At 43.3% G+C, this 21,573-nt stretch overlaps 2 protein-coding genes across 3 annotated transcripts in view; one reads left to right on the top strand and one right to left on the bottom strand.

Moving 5' to 3' along the window:
- The first annotated feature begins 2,809 nt into the window (after positions 1 to 2,809).
- Positions 2,810 to 21,573, top strand: part of KCNJ5 (potassium inwardly rectifying channel subfamily J member 5) — a 61,833-nt gene continuing 43,069 nt past the window's right edge. Inside the window, exons 1-2 of one of the 2 annotated variants that reach the window (XM_075034905.1) lie at positions 2,810 to 3,084; positions 18,044 to 18,227. The gene's annotated coding sequence lies outside the window, so the exon portion shown is untranslated. Of the gene's footprint in view, positions 3,085 to 3,574; positions 3,624 to 18,043; positions 18,228 to 21,573 lie in introns of those variants that run through there. The other variant, XM_075034906.1, reaches the window with a different exon arrangement.
- On the bottom strand, positions 9,691 to 10,806 carry KCNJ1 (potassium inwardly rectifying channel subfamily J member 1). The gene has a single exon (XM_075036718.1). It carries the CDS (start codon positions 10,804 to 10,806, stop codon positions 9,691 to 9,693), a length of 1,116 nt encoding a protein of 371 aa, XP_074892819.1.

The following is a 21,573-nucleotide window of genomic DNA, read 5'->3' as shown; positions in this document are numbered from 1 at the left end:
TGTTCCCTTTGTGTATTCAACCATATTTGCTCAATTTAGTCATAGGAGTGAGTGTTTTGTTGCTTATCTCTATTGTTTTTCGCTTTAGCGCTATCCAGATTCATTCTGGCTATGCATCATCAATAGAAATATCAAGTATTTTATTTAATACAGTGTGCCTGCCCAGTTGCCAGTCATAGGAAAATCTGAAGACTAAGATTGCACAAAAACGTCTAAAGGCAGAATCTGAAGGTTATCAAAGTGCAAAGGTGTCTTTGATAGCAAAATTCGGCCAGCAGGATCCTTGGTGAAAAAAAGGCTTTTGAAAACAACCAACGATTTAAGAAGCATCTGTTTCTGGCTGTCCAAATTGCAACAACATGAAGGAGCCCAGATTGAGATGGAAGGTGATCAGCAGCATCCACAGCTCAGGTCCTTTCTGTCTCCTTTCATCCTTCTCTTCGGGGTACATGCTTATATCAACCTTTGCTAGTATTTGCTAATATTCAGCTTTAGATAGTTTGCTGCCCACTGCAGGCTGCATTCCCATGGAATAAAGAGATCTCAGAGTAAAGAGATCTCACACCAGTGTGTCAGACAGCCTCGGACTGATGAGGTACTTCTCAGGCACCTTTTAGCATTTTCGTAAGATCTTAATACTTTACATTCCTCGGGTAAAGAACAAGTAATAACATACAAATCAGAGTAGCCCATTTGTACCCCCCAATATCAGCCTGACTTTGCCATGTTGGAAGCTCTAGGGGTGATAACAGGGGGATCTCCCCTCCCAGCCCAAGTTTCTGGGACGCACTGAGAGAAAATAAACAAGGAATTTGACAGTACTAATGCTACTTTTTGCTTTTCCCAGGAGGACAAGGCAGATGGAAGTCAAGTATTTCAGGCTGAAATCGGAAAGGTTACCAAACAGATGGTTGGGATCACATGGTTGTGAGTTGTGAGTCAACAGGGACAGCAGAAAATCTTCTCTGCATCAAAGTTCATAATTCAAATCTCACAAGGAAACCCAGCTCCCATTGAAATCAGTGGTAATTTAGCTATTAATTTCTAGTGATCTAGTATTCACCCAGTATTTCTGTTCTACTCCCCAGTTCAAACACTGAATGAGCTCTAGCTTAAATATGCCAAACCAGAATTAGCTTCACATTTCACCTTCTATAAATAGATACTGCAGCTCGTCTATTAAGTAGAATCAGTGATGGCTTTACAGTCGCAGAGCTCCAGCTCCTTTAGCTGGGGTCTTTGTGATGTTTTTCTCTATTTGAGATGTACCTGCCTCAGTGTCTGCGTATCAGAGAAAGGGAGAACTGCTTAATTACAGACGTCAGATTTAGAACCTGCTTTTAAATATATTTTGAAGAGGGCTTTTTATCCCCACCAAATCACTGCTTAGAGTCTAGAGGAAGGACCTCCCAGCTAAAGCACTTGTTAGATGCTCTAAATTAGGAGATGGCAAATCCTTTTAGCATCTGAGGTTACTCCTATCTATAATCCTCGTATGCCAGAACCCATCCTCTGTATACACAAGCGTCTTACTGCTTTTATATACCTAAGAATTGTATTTCCACCCCGAGGACGAAATTCCAAACAAGTGCAGATTCTTAACATGCACCTAATAGTATTGCAAGGGAGAGGGATTTCCCCACGCTAAGACCTTCCCGTTAGTAAAGAGAAGGAAGTATTTCTCACACTACCGCCCAACAAGCGTATTCCAGTCCTAATGAGACATTAACTACGCGGGAAATTTGCCATAACTCCTGTTGGTGCGAATATTTGCTGTGAAGCTGGACTTACCCAGTAATATTTCATATGCCTTCTTAACTGTTCACAATGACAGTAAACGACTATGCCTGAAGCTTCGTATTAAAAGCACTGATGAACCCAGCTGCTGTTTCCCACCCCTACTGTCAGAAGAAAAGAGCCATTGGTCTGTAAATTCTGGGTTAAAGGAGCCAGCTTCACTTTATTATACTATTACAATAATAGATTTTTTACAGGCTGCTTTGCTGTGCTGATACAGTATTTTTAATGACCTCTGTGAAATTAGTTTGTTAGACTTCAGCCTGCTTCCTAGCAAAGTAGGTTCTCCCACATTAGACCAAGTGTTGCTGCATTTGGTGTTAATTAGAGCTGTAGTCTAGAGGCACATCGGGGGCTGGGGTTTATAAATTCACTTCAAAGACCCTATTTGTATACTTTTGCACAATACCTAGCATAACATATGTATTATGATTTTCATCTGTAAAAGCAGAACTCATTGCAAATAAAGTGCAGGCTTTTCCATCCTATTAGAAAAGAATTAAGAGACCTCCAACTAAGGTCATGCTAAGAGTGACATATGACACATAATTTAGCTTGTGTGTTACGATTTTTTCATCTACAGAGGTAGAAATCCCTGCACATAATGCTCGGATTCTTCTATCATATCAGAAGAGAATTAGAGATCCTTGGTAATATTCTGCTCTTCAGGCTCCAACAGTAGCAAACAGACCCCGATACTAAACCCACTAAAAAGAAAGAAAAGCAGTTTTGAGGCCACCACAGCAATATCCCCCATCAACACTGCGCCTCCACAGCTGGGAATGAGCTGCTCCTAACAGGGTGCCTTGCAAGCAGGTGTGTCACTGATGGCCAGGGGTGTTTGCAGCTGAGCAGCCACTTCAACCAGTATAAATAGCTGCAGCAAACAGGTAAGAAGGTTTTTTGGGCTGGGGAGGCCTAGCTGTTCCTTATCTGAGAACAGGCAGAAAAGGATGAAGATCTGTATTTCTTATTTGAAGCTGTAGTTGCTGGAGGAGGAGGAACGACCCAGGGACTCTGGCAGTTTGATGCACAGCTATTTCAACACAAGAGCTTGCTTCTTCCTTTCCAGGAACTGCTGAAAACTTGTTATTTGCTTTGGCTTTTCCTTAACTTTCTGTCTCCTGGAGCTGTAAAGTCCGATGCTGGATCTACTTTACCTTCCCCGCTGCTGCAAAGCCCTCCGCACAAGCCAAAGGAGTCTCCTCTGCTACGGGCCCGTGCTGGCTGCTGCCGGCAGGTCACGCGTGGGGATGAACGGCATCTCCAGCCCTTGGGGACGGCAAGGTCGGTTTTCCAAGTCTCCCCGTGTGCCTGCTTGGAGGAGGTTGTGCTGCGAGGGGTGGCAGATGGTACCCGAACCCCAGCCTTAGGTTTTCCGTCACCCTCAAGACCTGTAGGGCTGATACACCACAGCGTTAAGTTAAAAAAGTTTAAGTCGGGTTTCTCTTTAGGGTGGATGTTACTGCGAAGGGTTTGAAGCTTTCCCTAAAGCTCCGTTTCTTGAAGCTCAGGGCTGACGCGGAGCTGAGTGGTCGAAAACCTCCCAGCCAGCTCTGCGGACACAGGGGCATCGGCGAGCCCCCACCTTGCTGGGGTGGGGGGACTGGGAATTTGGGGAGCAGCGTGGGGCTGGAGGCCGCAGGAGCAGCAGCCTTGTCTCCGGGGAGGGAGAAGAGGAGGGAGCGGCCCTGGCCGCGGCCGCCATGGGGCGGCGCGCCGCCGCTAACGGTCGCCCGCGCGCCGTTAACGGTCGCCCGCGCGCCGCTAACGGTCGCCCTCCCCTCAGAGCCGAGGCGCCGTCGCCCCCCGCCCCCGGTGAGCAGGTATTGCACCCCCGAACCGCGCCGGCCAGGAGGATTTGCTCCCCCCCCCGCCCCGCTTCCACTCCCCTTTACCCCCCCAGGCACCGTGGAGGGTGACCGGTCCCTTCTAGCCACCCGCCCCGGGGTGAGGGAGCCCTGCCCCGGGTCTGCCACCCGCCGCCCTTCCGCAGGCCGGTGGCTTGTGGACGGCGTGGGGCGCGACGGATTTGGGGCCGTGCGCCGGGTCTCGGGTGCGTGGGTGCTGGAGGAGCTGGTGGAGGGCAGCTGAGGGTGCCCGGCGTTGGGCGTGTGTGGAAAAGGCGCTGGGCTGGGGGTCTGCCCTCTTGAGGAGTAGCCCTGTAGGGATTAATGGGCTATAAGGAGCCTTTGGTAGTGGTTGCAGAGCTCCTGGCACAGGAGCACAAAGGGCTGTAATTTGGACTTCTAGACGCTGTCGAGTGATATAACGGTTCTACAAACACTGCTACGGTGGCAGTGAATCCTTTGCGTGAGTTTCTGTAGGCTCTGTAATGTACCAGGAACGCTTCCAAATCCGAGGGGGGCTTCAGCTGAACAGACACTTTTGGGCACTGTTGCAAAACTAACAAAGAGCTAGAACTCAAAGCTTTCCCGAGGTCGCCTGTGTTGTTCCTTTTTTTTTTTTAAACAGCTGGGGAAACTGAGGCTCAAGCAGGGAGCGGTGACTTGCTTGAAGTTACAGAACAGAGTTGCATATGGAATATAGGTCTCCCCGGAGCCAGCCTCACTGTTACTAACCCACCCCACCTACTGCAGACTCTGTTAAGGGTGCTTTAGATGCCACTGCAGACGTGATGTTTACAGCCCCCAACCCTCCACTTACACATCACCTCTGAATTCATTGCAGTGAATTAAGTCTCCCAACACTTCTGTGAAGTGGCTAAATATATCCAGCTAGCAGAGCTCATGCCAAAAATAAGTCACTAAATGCATTAAACTTCGTGTAATAAAATAAGGAACAGTCCCAATAAAATCTTGCTTTGCGCTTTCAAGATTGCCATAGTTCGCGCTGTTAAGTTTGCTGCACTGCCAATGCGAAGTTTCGGGTTGCTGCCTGTATGGAGATCGGAGCTGGCTGTGCAGCTGATCTGGAGGTAAGGGGTGCCATCCAGCGGCAGCAAAACAGAAGACACTTAGAGGATCGCTCGGATCCCTGCGACAGCACCCCTGCGTGGTCTCTAGCATCTTACCCTGCCTCTGTGGTGGGTTGTCATAACAGAATAATGCGGTAACTTTGCCTCTGCAGAGCATGCCTGGGATGCCGTCACCCAGGAGAGCAAGGGCTTTGATACTTTCTGCACTTAATTTTGGCCAGCAGCATGCAAATAGAGACACGAAGTGAGATTGTCTCATTTCCAGCCTCCCCTTGCTTGTCCACCTCCCTGGAGCAGGGAGAATTTATGTCTGTCTTGTGCAGCAGTGAGTTTGTGCAAGTTGTAAGCTTCCCCACACAGATGCTTCCACCACAGGAATGTCAACTTGGCCTCAGGAAACATATTGTGTATTCTAGCAGCCATGGAGAGAGGGCTCTAGCCTTCCTCCCTCTTGTTCCAGTGACACCATCACAGGGTTATATGTGATTTAGGGCCAGTGATGGTGTTGCCGTAGAAGTTCCCCAGGCTGCAGAAAGAAGCTGTAGACACAGATTCACCAGGGGCTTTAGGAACTTGCTCAGCTTTCCCCGTCCCTGGTGCAGCAGGGGCTCTGCTCACATTCCTTGCGTTGTGCTGTGGTTTCTCTCTGCTTGTTTGGGGAACAGGAATTGGGCCAGCACCGTGACAGTTCAAGGCGGGGGTGAATTGAAAGGGGCAAAATAAAAGGGAAGGGGAAATAAAGGCTCTTCCCAGCTGAATTCGCATGAGTCTAACCACATCAGTTTGCTGCCTGGGGAGAGGAAAGAGGATATGACACCTCAGCTGCTCTCACTTGTGTCGGGGCTTTGCACACTGCTGACTTGTTTATGGGTGAGTAGTTGAGTTTACAAGGAAGCATGTACATGCAGAAGTTATCCAGGCAGTTGCTGTGAGCTAGTTAGCAGTGGTCTGCCACATTCCAACAATGCAAGTCAGTACAAGTATCTAAACAGTTTGCCAGCGTTTGGTTTTTTTATTATTATTACTGTTATTTAGGGGGTCTCTTTTCACCAGTTACTACCAAAGAGTGTGTGGAGACAGCTAACTAGCACATGTCAGTTTACTAAAAGCAGTTATTTTAATTCATGGCCCTTTCTCCGGCAGTCAGCAGGATGCCTTATTCATTTGCCAGCAGGAGGGTAAATCTATTTCAAAATGATTGAAATATTATGCACAGCTTGAATGAATGTTTAAAATAAATACAGTAGAAGAAACATGTTGTTTGTAAAATGAGAAGATAAATTTAGTGCAGACATATTATTCCCAAGCCTAGCTGCTTGGCTAACACTTTCACAGCTAAATCCTTTAGGCCTTAATCCAGCAATAAGTACGTGGTCTGATCCCTTCTCCTGAAGAGACAAGAATTTCTCTTCAGTCCCTTGCTTTGTATTGATTAGGCTGTTGGCCTCAGTTGCATGTTCCACTTTGTGGTAAGGACTAATTGTTGCTGCAGCAGTATGGGCAGCCTGCAGACTGGATGGACAGATGAGAAGAGAGAAGAGAACCATAAAGCTTGAGAAGAGTGCTATGGAGATGTAAAAATGAAAGTGTCATGGGTTAAGAAACCAGTCTTTGTTTTCCAGTATCAGGTCTGTGGTTCCCTCTGGCCACTTCTGCTCAGCAAGATTAAATTTATTTTCATCCTCTTAACTGAACTTTCTTTTAATGGCAGTAGGGGTGACAGCCCCCAAAATAGATTTCCTATGGAGTCTGTCCTGAGTGGCACTGTGCGTGGCATGTCTCCCGATAACCCTTTTTTCCCTGCCCTGGGCCTTTATCTCTCTGGTGACAAACAGCCCTCTCGGGACAGAAAGAGGAAATTCCACTCATTGTTCTCCTGCTGCTGGGCTCTGACTACAGTGCTCTATCTCCTGCTTGGTGCATGGCTGGCAGGTGTTTCCTGAAGTGACAATCAGCAGAAGGCTCATGGGAGGAGCGTTTCAGCCCAAGATTCCCATTTAGGTCCCAGTATGATCCCCCTCTAAGTAAGCTTGATAGCTCAGCCATGGCCCTGTCAACTTTGGCTATGTCCCCCTCATATCTTCTCTGTTCGTGCAGTCGCCAGTACCCCCTCTGATACCAAAGCATGCTGAAGAATACAATCACCCTTCCCTTACTGTAGGCCGCATAGCTAGCTTTTGAGGCAGGTCTGAATAGAGTGAACAGAATGTTCTGTCAGTATAGAGTGAACAATAGGTAATCATCCTTGCAGTGAGATCAAGTATCTTTGTTCTGTGGTAGCACTTAATACTTCTAGACATGGAATAACGCTTCTTCACACTTGTGCTGTAGAGACATAGGGCAAAAGGTTAAAAAGCTGTGTCATGAAGAATGTAGAGGTTTAGGATTTTGAGATGGCTTTCCAAGAGCAGTGCCTGCCTGAAAGTGCATTGTTCAGGGACCCTTTAAACTTTGGGGCATGAACACCACCTCTTGGACAGGCACTGGTGTAGTATTTGATTGCGGTTTTTTTCCCCCTAGCACTAACATCCCAAACCAGCTTTACTCAAAATAGGAATCTTTCCTGTCTCCTCATTGCATAGCTGGGTTTGACCTTTTAAATGGATTTCCTATTGACTTGCTTTTTTTGTACAGTGAAGACTATCTTTCTACTTCTATTAAGGGCATCTTGGTGCATCTCTTCTCCCAGGGGTAAGAGGTATAACTTGTAAGCCTTGGATACTGACAGTACCGCTTTCTAGGGAAATGACACACAGGGCAACTGTCCAGGAAGCCTATAAAGGAAATGTAGAAGCAACTACGGAAGGGCTGAGCAGTACAGTAGCCTTTTGGTTCAGACAAGCCTGGGACTCTTGAGACTTTATTTCACTTCCCTGCTCCCTCCTGGATTTCTGTGGATGACTACTAATCATTCGCTGTGTGTGCTTTGGTCTGCCATTCAGAGTGGAGGATAAAACAACTGTCCTCCCAAGCAGACAATCTGAGGCACACTAATGGTTGGAGGGGCTCAGACGCTGTGCTGATTGGGACTGTAAAAATGTTTTTACAATTGACAATTTTGCAAGGTTGCAAAAACAGTGCACTTAATTCACAGATATTGCCTAGTGTTTTACCTTGAAGGTTTTGGCTGGTGGTTCTAGCGTTCCATAGGTCTAGCCACAGTGCAGCCATTTTTAGTAATTGTGACGTGGGATGAGAACAGAACTTTCTGTGCTGACCTTTCCATCTAGAAGTGAAGAAGGGTGTAACAGTGGTGCGTTGAAGAGCGGAAAGATTGAGACAGTTGAGAACTGGCTTTTAAAGTGCTTTAGTGACATAATTGTTCATAACATTGTTCTTTGTACAGCATAAGTACTTTTTGTCCCGTGTTACAGATGGCAAATCTGAAATACATACTAAAGTGATTTGTTCTGAACCAACAGAGGGGTTGATACTACACTGGGACTGAGACCTGAACACTCTTGATTCCCAGAGTTTGATTTCTATACTGACATTATGTTCATTTGCAAAATAACTTTGTCTTGTCATCATTTGACCTGCTTAATTCTCCCCTTCCTTTAAAACTGCTCAGTCCAGCAGCTTTTAAAAAGATACTTCCATTTTACCAGAGTTGAAAATAGATGAGCTGTATTACATCACTGGGAAGAGTTCCCAAAAAACCTCTCTCTTTGGTCTGCCACTTGAACTCTCAGCAAAAGAACTAGTGGGGGGTGGGGGGGGGCATGGCTGTGAGGAAGTGGAAATTCACCAAAAAGTTATTGAAGCTTCTTGTTGCATTTGAAACTTAAATGTCAAAAATCATACCTGGAAAATGTTCACCACTACTTAGCTACCACTGAGCAGAACTTGTTTCCTGTAGGGATGCACATTTTGCTGTGGTGAGATGAACAGTTTGGAACTCAATCTGAAGTCCACTGTTGGTGGGAGGCTCCTATGCTGTGTTTTTGTTTTAAAAAGACTTTCATGCTTCAAAGGAAAAGATAATCTGTGTTTGCATTGTGGATTTTTTTTGAAGGATACATCTAGAGCTGGGAATTTCCTCTCTTCTCCCAGTGGATTGCTTTTCTGCCAGGTGTGAAGCAATCAGTGTGTTCATCTCCCCACTGTGGCTCACCTTTCTGGACAGTTGTCTTCAGATGTTTCCTAATTTCACAGTTAGCCAGCTCCTGAAGAAGTGGAAGAGTATCTGAAGGGTGAGACAGGAATAAGCTGCAAAATTTCTCTTCTCCCGTAGTGGGACTCTGCTTCTTGGTTTTTCACTTCTCATTCCCATTTGGCTATTTTTCCCTGAAAGGAATCAAAGGCTTTCACAGCTGAGGAGTCGTATTTTAGAGTTCTAGGTGCAGCAGGATGGCCCAGGCTTTGTCTTTTCTAGCTTCCTAAGCATGTACCATCCCTTAATGCTCCATTTCTGCAGAAGTACCAGCCTCAAAGAAAGAAAGAATTGTTGCAAAATGTTCTGAAGTGCTCAAGTGTTCCAGAGCCAGAGTGTCTGCTTTCATAGAGGACTTTGGCAACCAGAAGCATACATTTTTTTGAGGTTTTGGCTCCTAAGGTTTCTTTAGCTTTGCCTTCTGTCTCCTCTTTTCATGTTCGCATTCCAACAGCTTTGTACCTTCAACATGTCCTAAAGTTTTTCTCCATCTTTTCAGGCTTTTTAACAGACTTGCATGCCTCTGGGAACTTAAGTGAGTTGGACATTCCAACATAGCAGCTTCATATAATGTCCCATAGGTATAAAAATATAACTTCTATGAAATATATATAGAGTGTAGTTAAATAGTGTTCTGGAGATCACTGGTATTCTGTTCCTCTTTGATTTGAGGCTTTTGAGAAGATAAATGCTGTTTCAGAGTTAAAACAAACCTGTGTTTCTTTTTTTGTTTACTAAGTTATTAATCCTCTCAAGATTGAATTAATTATGAAAAAAGATACAGTCCCATGAATATCTGGAACTACATTTTTGTGTCACTGGTTTCACTAACTTCTGACAAGACAAAACCAGGATTGTCATAACCTTTCTTCTCTTTGGCTTTAGCTTCTTTCTCATTGCAGAGGCAGAAGGCACAGTGGGGAGTCTCCACAGCCACTGTCTTGCTGAAATTCTGGAAGTCTACTCTGTATTTCCCTTCTTTGGTCTTGGACACAATGGGAGCAAAGCGATAACCCCAGAGCACCTCTTCTGGGATGTAGGATGTCCTCACTTGACAAGTAGCGCTAGTGGCTTCAACAGTGCCATCTAAAAACACCACCAATTCAAAATCTTGCTGCAGAATGGTTTCTGCTGCCATGTGGAAGAATGGGCTGTTCTTATCTATGATATGATAAATAGTTAATGGGGAAATGAAGAAGAGATTCTCATTGCCAGCATCAACTACGAATTCTATGTTGACCTGGTCCAAAATGATTGTCTCTCCTTCTGGGGTGATGGTGGTCTTCAGAAGTTTTCCATAGATATGACTCCCAATCAGCAGACTCTTCCTCAGGTTTGCCACCCGAATAAGGAGACAGAGCTTCCCACCACGTTTGCTGATGACAGCATTCTTGCTGAAGGTGATGGTCTTAGCCCGGTTTTTGGACCTTGATATCTTGGCCAAGATGGCACCACACATAAAAGAATTTATGATTACCCCCAAGATAGACTGGAAGATGAGCAGGAAAATGGCAGTGGCACATTGTTCTGTGACACATCTGAAGCCATAACCGATGGTTACCTGGGTCTCCAAGGAGAACAGGAAAGCTGAAGTCAGGCCGTTGATATTCTCAACACAGGGGGTGTGATTTATGGAAGGGTTGAATTCTGGAAGATCTTTGTGTATGTATGCCACAACATACCAGAGGAGACCAAAGAGAAACCAGCTGCCTAAGAATGCTGAAATGAAGATAGTCATTTTGTATCTCCATCTGAGATCCAGGATAGTTGTCCATATATCAATCAAAAAGACAAACCTTGACTGTTCTACATTGCCAAACTCTATGTTACACCTTCCATCTTTAGAGACAAGCCTTGCTCTTCGCCGGCTACGTTCTCTGATATGGCTGGTAAAGCGTTTCCGGAGGTAGTTGAACATTCCCTCTGCTGATAGTGTTCTGGAGAGTAAGAAATAATAAACATTATGGGTAATGCAGGTTTTGTTTATACCTGCAGGCGAGAAGTAAATTCTGATGAAGTCTCAAGACACTTGTTTAGGAAAAAGTTATATAATTTGCATATTTTCCCTCAGCTGGTGGGGAAAAGTTCCAGTAAGTATATGAGGAAACTAACAGATTCTTGCCTAAGGAGCATTCCAGCAAAAAATAATCATTTTGGCTTGCTCAGTAAACTTTGAATCAGTCAGCTGTTAATATTGTCCTCTGCTTAGTTGAATGAGTGGAGGCATAGAGAAGCAGGTAACTTCATCGTGGACATACGTTGGGAAAACTGATGGGGTTTTGAAGAGGTTTTTCTGCCTTTTAGAAGATAAAGTGCGGCCTGTCTATGCAAATGTGTGTGTGTGTACATCAGCATTAGGAGAACCTGGGTGCGATGTGGATAGTGAATTTAGGAAGAAATGAGAGTAGATGCAAAAGGCGTAGTTAAGCCAGATATGCAGTTATTTTAGCATAGTTATAGACTGGGTTTGAGGGTGTGAATTTAAAACTCTGGAATCCCAAAAGCATCTCAAATAGAACTCTTAGGTGAGAATAAAAGAAAAGATTAAATTTCAGCAGCAGGAGAATTGGATGCTTGCTCACCACAAAGGTAATACTAATACTAAAGGATCAGGTTCAGAAATCCATTCTTAAAGGAAAGGGTAGCTCTGCTTCCCTGTTAATTTTGTCCTTTATGATTGGCTGTGTTAACAAGAGACCCAGGCAACAAGAGTCATTGATGGAGAAAATACTACAGATGTGTTCAGACTGGAATTTGGATCAACCTACATTTGGAAAATTCCCAGTCTTGGAGTTATTCAGACATGCGAATGTGGGAGGCAGTTGATCCATTGTAGAGTTAGAGCTTGCCTGTTATGTTCATAGACAGATCTAGGCTCTGATTTTGACCCAAAACTTAGGAATGTTCTTAGAAATAATTGATTTCAGAATTGATCACCCTTCAAGCATAAAATGTGTTTTGTTGCCAGAGAGGATGTGTTAGATTAGTGCACAGTGCTAACCCACCCTGAAAGCATACCCTTGTGTGCCTATTTATTTAGCCTTTGTTAAACAAAATTCATCTTGTGTAGCTGAGTTTAACTGTGTACTGTAATCATATTTCTTGGGGGCAAAATGCTTCAGCTTAAAAACAACTGAAAAAAATTAAGAACTTGAGGGGAAAATATTCTCAATGCTGACTCACACAAAGGATGTTCTGAGTTAACTGTGTCTCTGAGGACGTAGTGTCCCCAGCCACACAGAGACCTGAACGTTCTGGGGACCTGCAGCTGCTATGGATGATGGTTTTTTTAGAAGGACCCGGACTTGGAGAGTGCATCTCTGAGCAGGAGATACTGGGGCCCTTGTAATTGTTTGCTACTGTTACTTTACTGCTGCATTACCCTTCCCAATAGAAAGTGACCCTAAAGCAATGCTTAGCAATGATTTTTTGAGAGGCAAGCTAAAGACACTACAACGCTTACCTGAAACCCTGCATCATATCACTGTCCCACCCTGGCTTCCCTTTTTGGCTAGGAGCAAAATGCTTAGGCTCAAATGGTTGTCAAATGGACTGCCCAAATTTTGCTTGACTGCAGGGGGTAATAATGTACTTAAATATCTGTGCAAGAGTTGTTTTGCTCCCTTAAGCCCTAATTTCATATATCTAAAATAGGGATAATCCATAGGCATGTAGTGGATTAGACATACTGATGTGAGTTACTTAGTGTGAAATCTGTCTCATTTAACTTCAGGAATTTAAATGTTAGATAATTGCCTATGACAGTTGTGCAGCTGACTCCTAATTGACACTAAAGGAAGCATATGCACCCTCTGAGGGTCCACTTGTCACCACAATTGTTTTATGAAGGAAAGAACTGTTTAGCAAAGTCTTTCCTTTACTCTGTGGGCATCTAGATTAATTTAGAGAAGCTGCCTAATCTTTTAATTGGCTAAAACAGAAATCCTTCCATTAGATGTAGTTACAGGGGCCAGAGAATACCTTTAGATATCATAATCAATAGCAAAGGGAAAATACTAAATTATCAGTGATGGAGCCTAAGTAAAAATGAATTGCATTTTGTAAAGCCAGAAGTAAATTCTATTATTTGATATCCTTATTTGTAGCAACAGCCCTGAGAAGGAATTTGTTTCTATGTCTCATACAGTTGCCTTCTTTCTGCACTTAGACAGAATCACCTTTCTCCTCTGCTCATTAAAATTACAATGAAAAAATGAAGGTCACTTTTGTTGTAATGTAGCTTTTCACTGTTTTAAACTTTTGCTGCCGAATGTATTGGTTGGAAATGTAGCTGACAAAGGTTAAACTTTTTAAGCATGTATCCGAGGAAGGCAGGAATGAGGTCACTTTCTAAACAATCCTCAAATTTTATTTTCCTGATGCACTTTTAATATATTCATGTTAATGCATAGTTTGAGCAAAAATAAAATATTGCTGTGCAACACACTATTCAAAGAAGTTTTCCAATATTTAACTTCTAACACCCCTGTTGTGCAAAATCATGCAGCTTCAGCTGTCATCGGCATTCATTTTGTCCTTTTCTGCAATAATGTGAACATTGACTGTCATTACCAGAATAGTGTGTGAAATGCTGGATGCCTCACCCTGTCCATCATAAGCTGCCCGTGCATACCTTTGGCATAGGTGAGCTACAGCAGATGTGCTCCTAACCTACTGAACAGATGTGAAGGGGAGAAAACTGAAGAAAACGTCTGGTTTCTAAGCTGCCCATCTTCTCATGCTAGGGGTCATGATAAACTGCTATCACGATTGTGGTAGGTCTGATTCAGCCTTCACTGGAACTTTTGGAAATTTGACCAAGGATCTGGACATACAATTGAACAGATAATAATCACAGAAGAGATGACAGCAAGCTAATCAGCATGGTCATCAGACTGGAACCTTGAAAATAGATCCCCAACTGTACCATTCTTTTCCTGCCTCTTTAAATCTTACATGCCCTCTTCAGAGACTGTTTTACAAGCCCTGATTAAGCTACCCCCAAGCAGATCAAAGCAGGAGAAGAATTACACCCTTCTTCAGGCAGGATGACAAAGGAATTCTCCCTTCAACGAATCTTTCTTGCTCCCACACACAACTGAACTGTGTTGATTTGCTTCAGCAGGAGAAAAATTCCCTCCTGTATAAGCATGCTGTGAGTATATCACAGACTGTCTAGAGGAGATTATATAAAGCGAGTTATATAATACAGCACTTAAAGTCCTTTCAGTTTAAATCAGTGAAGGTAACCTGACTATGTCTTAGCTAATATTTACCAGGGTATGTTTCCTGTTAGGCCCAAATAAACACAGTATTACTGTCTGTCTTGCATGTGAAATTCCGTGTTGCAGGAGTTAGCAAAGTTGCTGCTGTCCCCAGGCATAATATGTTTCTAGAAGGTGCATTGCATGTATTCTTAAACAATGGGGCATTTACCAATAAAACTACTCAATGAATAAAGATGACATGTCAAGGTTAGCTATGAAAACAAGGAGTTTCCACTTCCCTGTTCCAGTCTTATTTCACAGTGATCACTAGAGTAAGCAGAAACTTTCAGATTTCCATTTTCAGACTCCTGATCTTTCCTAACTTATCTATCAGTCCCTCCACCCAGAATTTTTGATAAATGCCCAGAAAGTTAGTTGTTAACAGATGCATTTCTACCTTTTCCTTTCTCTGCATTCCTGCAAGTAGGTAACAACAATCATTACAGTTCCTCTGATTGCTACGTACCAGCTGGAGTTCCTCTGCTCACTCAGAAATGTAATTGAGTGGTTCTCTTTGCTCTTACTTGCTTTCAATTGTTTTGTTCTGAAAAATTTTGAATGTGGGGGATAATGACCAGGCGCTTTAATTGTTCTTTGGGTAAGTCCTTTGTGCAACGCTGTGTGCGAAGCACATTAATCCGGGGAAATGGCTTTAATCTCAGCCACGTGCAGCACTTGAGGAGATCAGTGAGTGAAGGAAGGGGAAGGTGTTTAATGTTTGATGGGGGCCTGACAAGAACAAAGTTCTGTCACCTGCTATTTCACTGAAGTTCTGATATCTGTGGCTTCACATGTATTTCTTCCCTTGCAGCAGTGGATATATGAGCAAAGTTGACAGAACCAAATCATCAGGGGGAGACAACATAAATGAAAAGCAGCCCACTGAACCCGTAGCTTTTGTTAGAAACACATCTTTGTTAGGGATTCAGATGAAGTTCTAAGAAGCTTAGGTAGAAGAAAGGGGGAATACAGAGTTAAAGGATTTTTTTTTTTTTCAGTCCTGCTCAGGTCTTTTCAAAACTCAGATCTTCTTTCAGTCCTTTCTGTGTTTTTCTTTTTGTTGAACTTTCTCTGAACAAAATACGTGAAATATCCAATTCCTAATAACTTATAAAATATTTTTTTATTAGGAAGGCAAACTATAACACTTAGCCTCATGGTGTATTATCTTCTGGCTGTTTTACTGCCGAGACCTTTGGAGAGTATAGTTCGTTTGCCCTTCACTAGCTGCCCTGGGTAGAGCAGGAATGAGCCTGTGGTGATGGGATGACAGTTGCAGCATTCTGTCTCCCTGTCTTGCTGCTTATATCAAAATTATACCAGAATCAAGGACTGCCAAAGAGAGCTAGCCCTCTATTGAATCAATTTTAAGTATAGCAAGAATATAAGCTCACCTAAAGCAGCCAATTGGCCCTGGGGGTAAAAAGAATCTGATTTACGCCATCCTCCATGCCCACTTTATCTTTCTGATGGACATGTTAGCAAAGGGAACAGAACTGCTGGTACTGGCAAGCTGACACAGGCAAGCTTTTTTTCTTGGACCTGGCAATGTCATCATTAAGTATTTACTCCTGATAGATCTGAGTGCGGAATGTAGTGGCTCTGCCTCCGAAGTGTTGACTGAAATGCCAGTTCCTTGTGGGAAATATGATCCTTCAATCCGGCTCAGCGTGCTAATCTGGGAGTCTTGTCACAGCTCCAGTCCAAGCGACTACATTTTGCCAACCTAAAGTCCAACTGGAATTTCTGGTGGATACACCAAAGGACCTTATCCCCTGCCTTGCCCTCTCTCCTGCTAAATAGAATTACTGTAAGATGTTAAAGAGCTGCCCTTTTCCATTGCAATGATAGCCATTTTTCAGCAGGAGAGGCAAAGTGGTACCTGCCTGCAGGTTGTGAATATGAAATATCTTTAGAACAGATGTCTTTCTATCTCAGATTACTGTAAGCACACAGGTTTATGTGAGTACCTAATGAAGAAGCCCTCTTAAGTGCCTAACTTTCCTCTTTAGATAGCAGGGAGTGTGGTTTCATCCTTCTGTCTTTTCAACTGGGTGAACCAGAGTTGTCCCAGCCACCCCAACAGTGATATAAGAAGGATATGTGCTATGCCCTTCCTTGCTTCCCCCATGTCCTGATATTTAGGGGAAGGAAACATGTATGGTCTGACACATATGGGCTGTATAGTCTCTGCAGGAGCTGTTGGTTACTTAAGGGACTAAGCCACTTCAGGAAGACTGCTGTAATACCTTGCCAGGATATAGCAGGGGGGTTCTGACCCTCTGCCTTAAAATTGGATCTTCTCATTGTTCTTTGTATATGTTTTGTAGAGTTTGCTACCTGATGCGTTCTGCTGCTGAGCAGCCCTGTTGTTACTTGGGTGCACCTTGGAGTCACACTTCCAGTACAGTTTCAGTGGTAGTAGCTGAACAGCAGCTAATTTGCATCCAGGAATGTTGCTCACACTAAGCAATGTATACATGGTTTGAAAAGACAGGCTGCAGTTTCCCCTCACAAAGCCGACCTGAAGAAATAATTCATTCATGAGAACACAGGCAAATGAATAAATGAAAGAACAGGCACTGCAGCAGTGAAGACTCAAGCAAATCACGTTTTCTGAAAGCTTAGGAGTGTTTGGGGTCCTCAAAGGTTAAAATACTTACTTTAGGTGTATAAATAAAGAATTTACAGCAATAAAGACATTACTGTCATTGTTAGCAATTAATAATATTGTAATTAGTGCTGCACACAGAATTAATCCATTTACTGGGGGAGAGAGTCTAAAGACTTCAGCTGACTGTCGAGCAAATGACATGTCTCATATACGCAAATACTGTTAAGGTTTTGGTAAATTTACAGAAGTAGCATTTCTTCCTGCCCTATGTGCCACGGAGGCGAGAGGCCAGCCGTGGCCCACAGTTACTCCCTTTCTGCCACTGACTAGAAGCATGGCACTTGTAAAATAGCTCTGTCTAGACAAAAACATTTGCCAGCACTCCCCAGCAATGATCACTTCATAGGCACTAAAGAAAACTTCATTATTTGATATTTTTGCAGTGCTAGACTAATTCCATGGCTAGACTGTATCTCCCATAGCACCTTCTACTGTGACAGAGAATTCCCACACAGCAGATGATCAACTTCAGCCTCAGGGTGCATCATGAGATACGTAGTCATGCTGGGTATCTTGCCTCTGGAGAACAGAGAACTGGGAGCTAAGCTGTCTTTACTATACAGCAGGATTTCCCAACAGAGCTGTTTCTATTTTCAGACAATTAGGTTTCCACTGAAAATATTAAATTTTCAATAGGAAGTGGCTCTCTGGGAGAAATTATTTCTCAAGTAAATTCTGTCTTCTGGGATTTTTTTTTCTCTGGTCAAAAAAAACCCAAAATAATTCTCATCGCAGCAGACTTGTGTGTGATGTGTTGTTGTGGTTGCAAGAGAAAAAATTTAGGGATTTAACTCACCAACGGTGTTATGCTATTTTTGTATTCTGCTTTAACAGAATTAATTATGATTTACTGTGAAGTCTTGAAAAGAAAACATTTTGCTTTTTGTTGAGACTTTCTAAAGGAGAAAGGCAGGGTTTCTCTGGTTACTTTTCCTCTGTTGCCAGAAAGAGGCATTGCACTCTAAATGTGTGAGAAAGGCAGACTGTAATAAGTTCTCACCTGTGTGACTGAGAGCAGAAGCTATCTGCAGCCAAAGAACTACATTGCAGTAAGATGTGGGCTAGGGAGGCAATACGGCATAAACACCACACATAATAGTCACAGGGAAAATGGACAGAGTCATGTGAGCCAATTCTACGTGTTCTCTCATTTTGTTGTTCTTTGCTGAAGTATTTAAGGGGTTGAATCATTAACTCACAATTTGTTTCTACAGCTTGGCAATGTCAAGTCTCAGTCACCAGCATGGTGCAGTGGAAAGGGCTTTCTGCAGAAGCCCCAAAGGCTGAGAGGCAGCTGACTCAGGCATCAGCAACACAGCTAGAAGACAGCCATTACCCAAACCAAAACCACCTGTGAACACTGACAGTTCTGACCCTGCTTCAGCATCTGATCTCAAGGTATCTCAGTAGTCAGCATTACCTTATCGTATAAAAGCTTCTGTTCACGTACACTCTTTCTTTCCAAAGTGTTGGTAAATTTAAACTGATAGTGGCCTCATACCACCCTGAAAAGGACCCAGCTCTGGGTGTGGGGAATATTGCTGACAGAATACACTTAGCACTGTTGCAACAGCTTTCAATGTGGTTGGAAAAAGGTTCTTGCTTACTCAGTGCACAAGAAAAGCATGAAGTTGTGCTCTCTCTGCACTCTGCACAGTGCTAAAGGAACAAAAGCAAGAAAGCAAATGTTGCCATGACATAAAGTCTTCTCACAGTAGTTCACATCACAGGGAATTGCCAATTCCAGCTCCAGAGGAGAGATGCAGTAAAGGAATAGTCAGAACAGACTACCACAGCATTGCTAGCCCTGCTGTGTGGTCATACACTGCACGCTCAGTCAGCCTTAGAGACAGGATTTGATGTACTATTTGCCAACTCTGTAATACTCCCTCTGTGAACTTGAGGAAGATGAGGGAAAGGCAAATGAGCACCTAACCTGGATGATACTGCAGTAGGAAGAGTTCCTTTGATTTCTGCTACTGTGTTTTTATGATATAGACTGTACGTAGCTTGTCGGTGCTCCAAAAAGATGCTTGTAACTCATGGTGTGAATTGCACACTGTGGTATCATTGCTCTGCTGCAATCTTTCACCTGCTCAGAGCACCAGTGTGAACAGTGTAGTGGGTGGTTATCCTAGTCAGCAGTTTGGGAATATTTTCATGTAAAGTTAAGAGTACTGTCCTATTGCAGTCCTTACCATTAGTTAGGCTGCAGTTTCAGTATCCCAGTCTTTTGTGGTTATCGAGATGACTTTGATTTCTAAACTGGCAAAAACATACTATGCTGTGCTGGTTTGTTGCCAATAAGCCAACCATAGCAGCATAGATAGGACTATCACATTGGTCTTGATAAGCCAGATTCAAATCCCTGCTCTGCCAGGGTCCCACTGGGAACCCCAGCCTTGAGCGTTTCTCAGATAGTAGGACTGTGAGAAAGAAGAATTGGGGTTGCACCAGATGACATGATAGATGGTAGCTGCAGTCTGCAGCAGTAGCCTGCAGCTTCACCTGAAATGGTTAAGGACGTGAAGAGGAGAAAGTAAGATTTATTGGTCTGGAAACAGGCAGTTGTTGAGCTGTAGCCCTGACTCTGTGGTCTCAGACTGTTTCCATTGCTTTCTAACTCATGTTCCCTGTCTGTGAAGGAAATAAGAATAATTCCACTACTTTACATGTGACTGTGAGGCTATTTTAATGTTGAGAATAGTTTTTCATAATGTAGAGTATTATTTTATTACAAAGCAACTTTTGGGCTGCCCTGCCCTGTTAGACTAGCGTGTTGCTTCAGTAGTAACTGAAATGATCCCTGAACACAGCTGTCACTTGAAGTATTTTGAGATCTTTCAGGAGCAATGGTGTGCTATAAATACAAATTATCACTATTTTTTTTCCATATAGAAGGCGATTCTTTCATACTTTATTGCTTTCTTAAGGTAAACAAAGAACAAAGTGAGGAAGGCTTTCTCTCAAGATGAAAGTGTGTCTACATGTGTAGCGCTCTCCTTGGATAGTTTATATCATTGAACTGTGTGTAAAGCAGTTTTCCGTCTTTGCATGTCTCAGTTGCCAGAGATTAAAGGTGTGCTACATTGCAGCATAAGTTCTGTTCTGTTTATTACCTAGCACTTCTCATCCCCCTTCCTTTAATAACTAGTAGTCTCATAAGTGAATCCGACATACATAGTTTACAGAGGTCTTTTCTACTATTAGTTCTTTTGCTACTTTTCTGTCTGTTTGCTGGTTTTGCTAGTTGCTTTGATTTGGCATTGTTTTGCAATCGAGTTGTCCTTGTTTCTTGAATTTTTGTACTGAGGATCTTAGTTTCTCTTAGACAGGAGTAATAACAGACCATTTGCTTCATGAGCATGTGGCGTGTGTTAGGTTCTTCTGAGTGACTGTGTCCTGTCTGTCATTCAGAAGTTTTCCAGCAGAAGTGCTGAAAGGAGTATTGTTCCAGACTTGCTCTCCATTGACAAGCATTTTGGACTTAATTTTCTTGAACTTGCTTTTTACCTCAGAAGAATAAAGAACCACCCTGATGGCTGTAATCAAATTCAGGCGGGCTACAGCTTGTAACATAGGGAATGGGAGCACCTGGGAGGGAGAATGTAACCTTAATTCTTACTGTATATCTAAAAAGCAGAGAAACCAATGATGAAACCATAGAATTGTTAAAAAGGGAAAGGATTCATTGCATTCCTGAACAGATGCATGTTTCCTTGTACCCTTTTGTATAATATAGGCTTTCTCCTATAGGAGGTCCTTTATGTATCTGTCCATCTGACATGCTGAGCTTATATTGAAGCACATCATCTGCTACCTGTTGATCTTCCATGCTCCTTTTTCAGCTCACCGGGCCTGCAAGTCTGTCATATAGCAGCTGCAAGGTAGATTGGCACTTGGCTGATGCTGCGTGTTTAATCAGTTGAAGTTCAACAATAAGTGTGTCAGACACTAGTAGTTTGGAAGATTTCTTTTCATCATGTAGTGCTCCAATCACAAGTGCTGGCAGCACTGCAAACTTTGATTGACAGATTTAGTCCTACCTCTGGTTCCTGAAGCCTGATTTCTATGATGTTCAACCAAGCTGTCTAGATACATCTTGTACCATTACAGTCTCATCTCAATAGTTTCCTTCCTTCAGCTCTTCTTGGCTGCTGCGTCGTGACATGAGTAACAGCCATTGTTCCAGTGCTTTTTGTAGGGATGTATAGCATAGCCTGCAGCCTCTGCCGTGCCTTTTAAAGTCAGTTTGTGGTCCCAAGACATGGGTTGTGAAAAAGCCTGACTTCAGAGATTTCCAGCTGAAGTCAGAGGTATTAAAGGCATTTGGTGCTCTTTCGTACAAGGTCTGATGAAGCAAATTTTGTCTGTCTGAATTAGAGTCTGCTTGTGCCTTGTAGATTGGTTGAAATGTTCCTGTGATTTATTACAATTGAATACCATGAAAGCTAAACAAATTTCAGGAGCAAATCTTGAGGATCAAATCTTAGTAGGCAGCTATTTGCCTAATGTCCTACTTTTTTTCACATCTCCTACAGGAAGTAAATAGCTTTTAGTCACACAAGTACCTGATTATTCCCTGAAAGACTAAAACTCAAAATCGCCCCTTTTAAGGCTAATTTCTGCTTTCGGGGGGCATGCACAGTGCCCTCTGAAGGTATTGGGGAACAGCAGCTGAAAATCTAAAGACTGGAACGGAGTCTGCTATCCCTGGTGTATGCAGTATTTCACCAGCAGAGCT

Source organism: Buteo buteo, chromosome 9, assembly GCF_964188355.1.
Source record: "Buteo buteo chromosome 9, bButBut1.hap1.1, whole genome shotgun sequence".
NCBI classification, from domain to species: domain Eukaryota; kingdom Metazoa; phylum Chordata; class Aves; order Accipitriformes; family Accipitridae; genus Buteo; species Buteo buteo.
The sequence above is the reverse complement of the archived record's forward strand: the minus strand, read 5'-3'. Positions and strand labels throughout refer to the sequence as shown.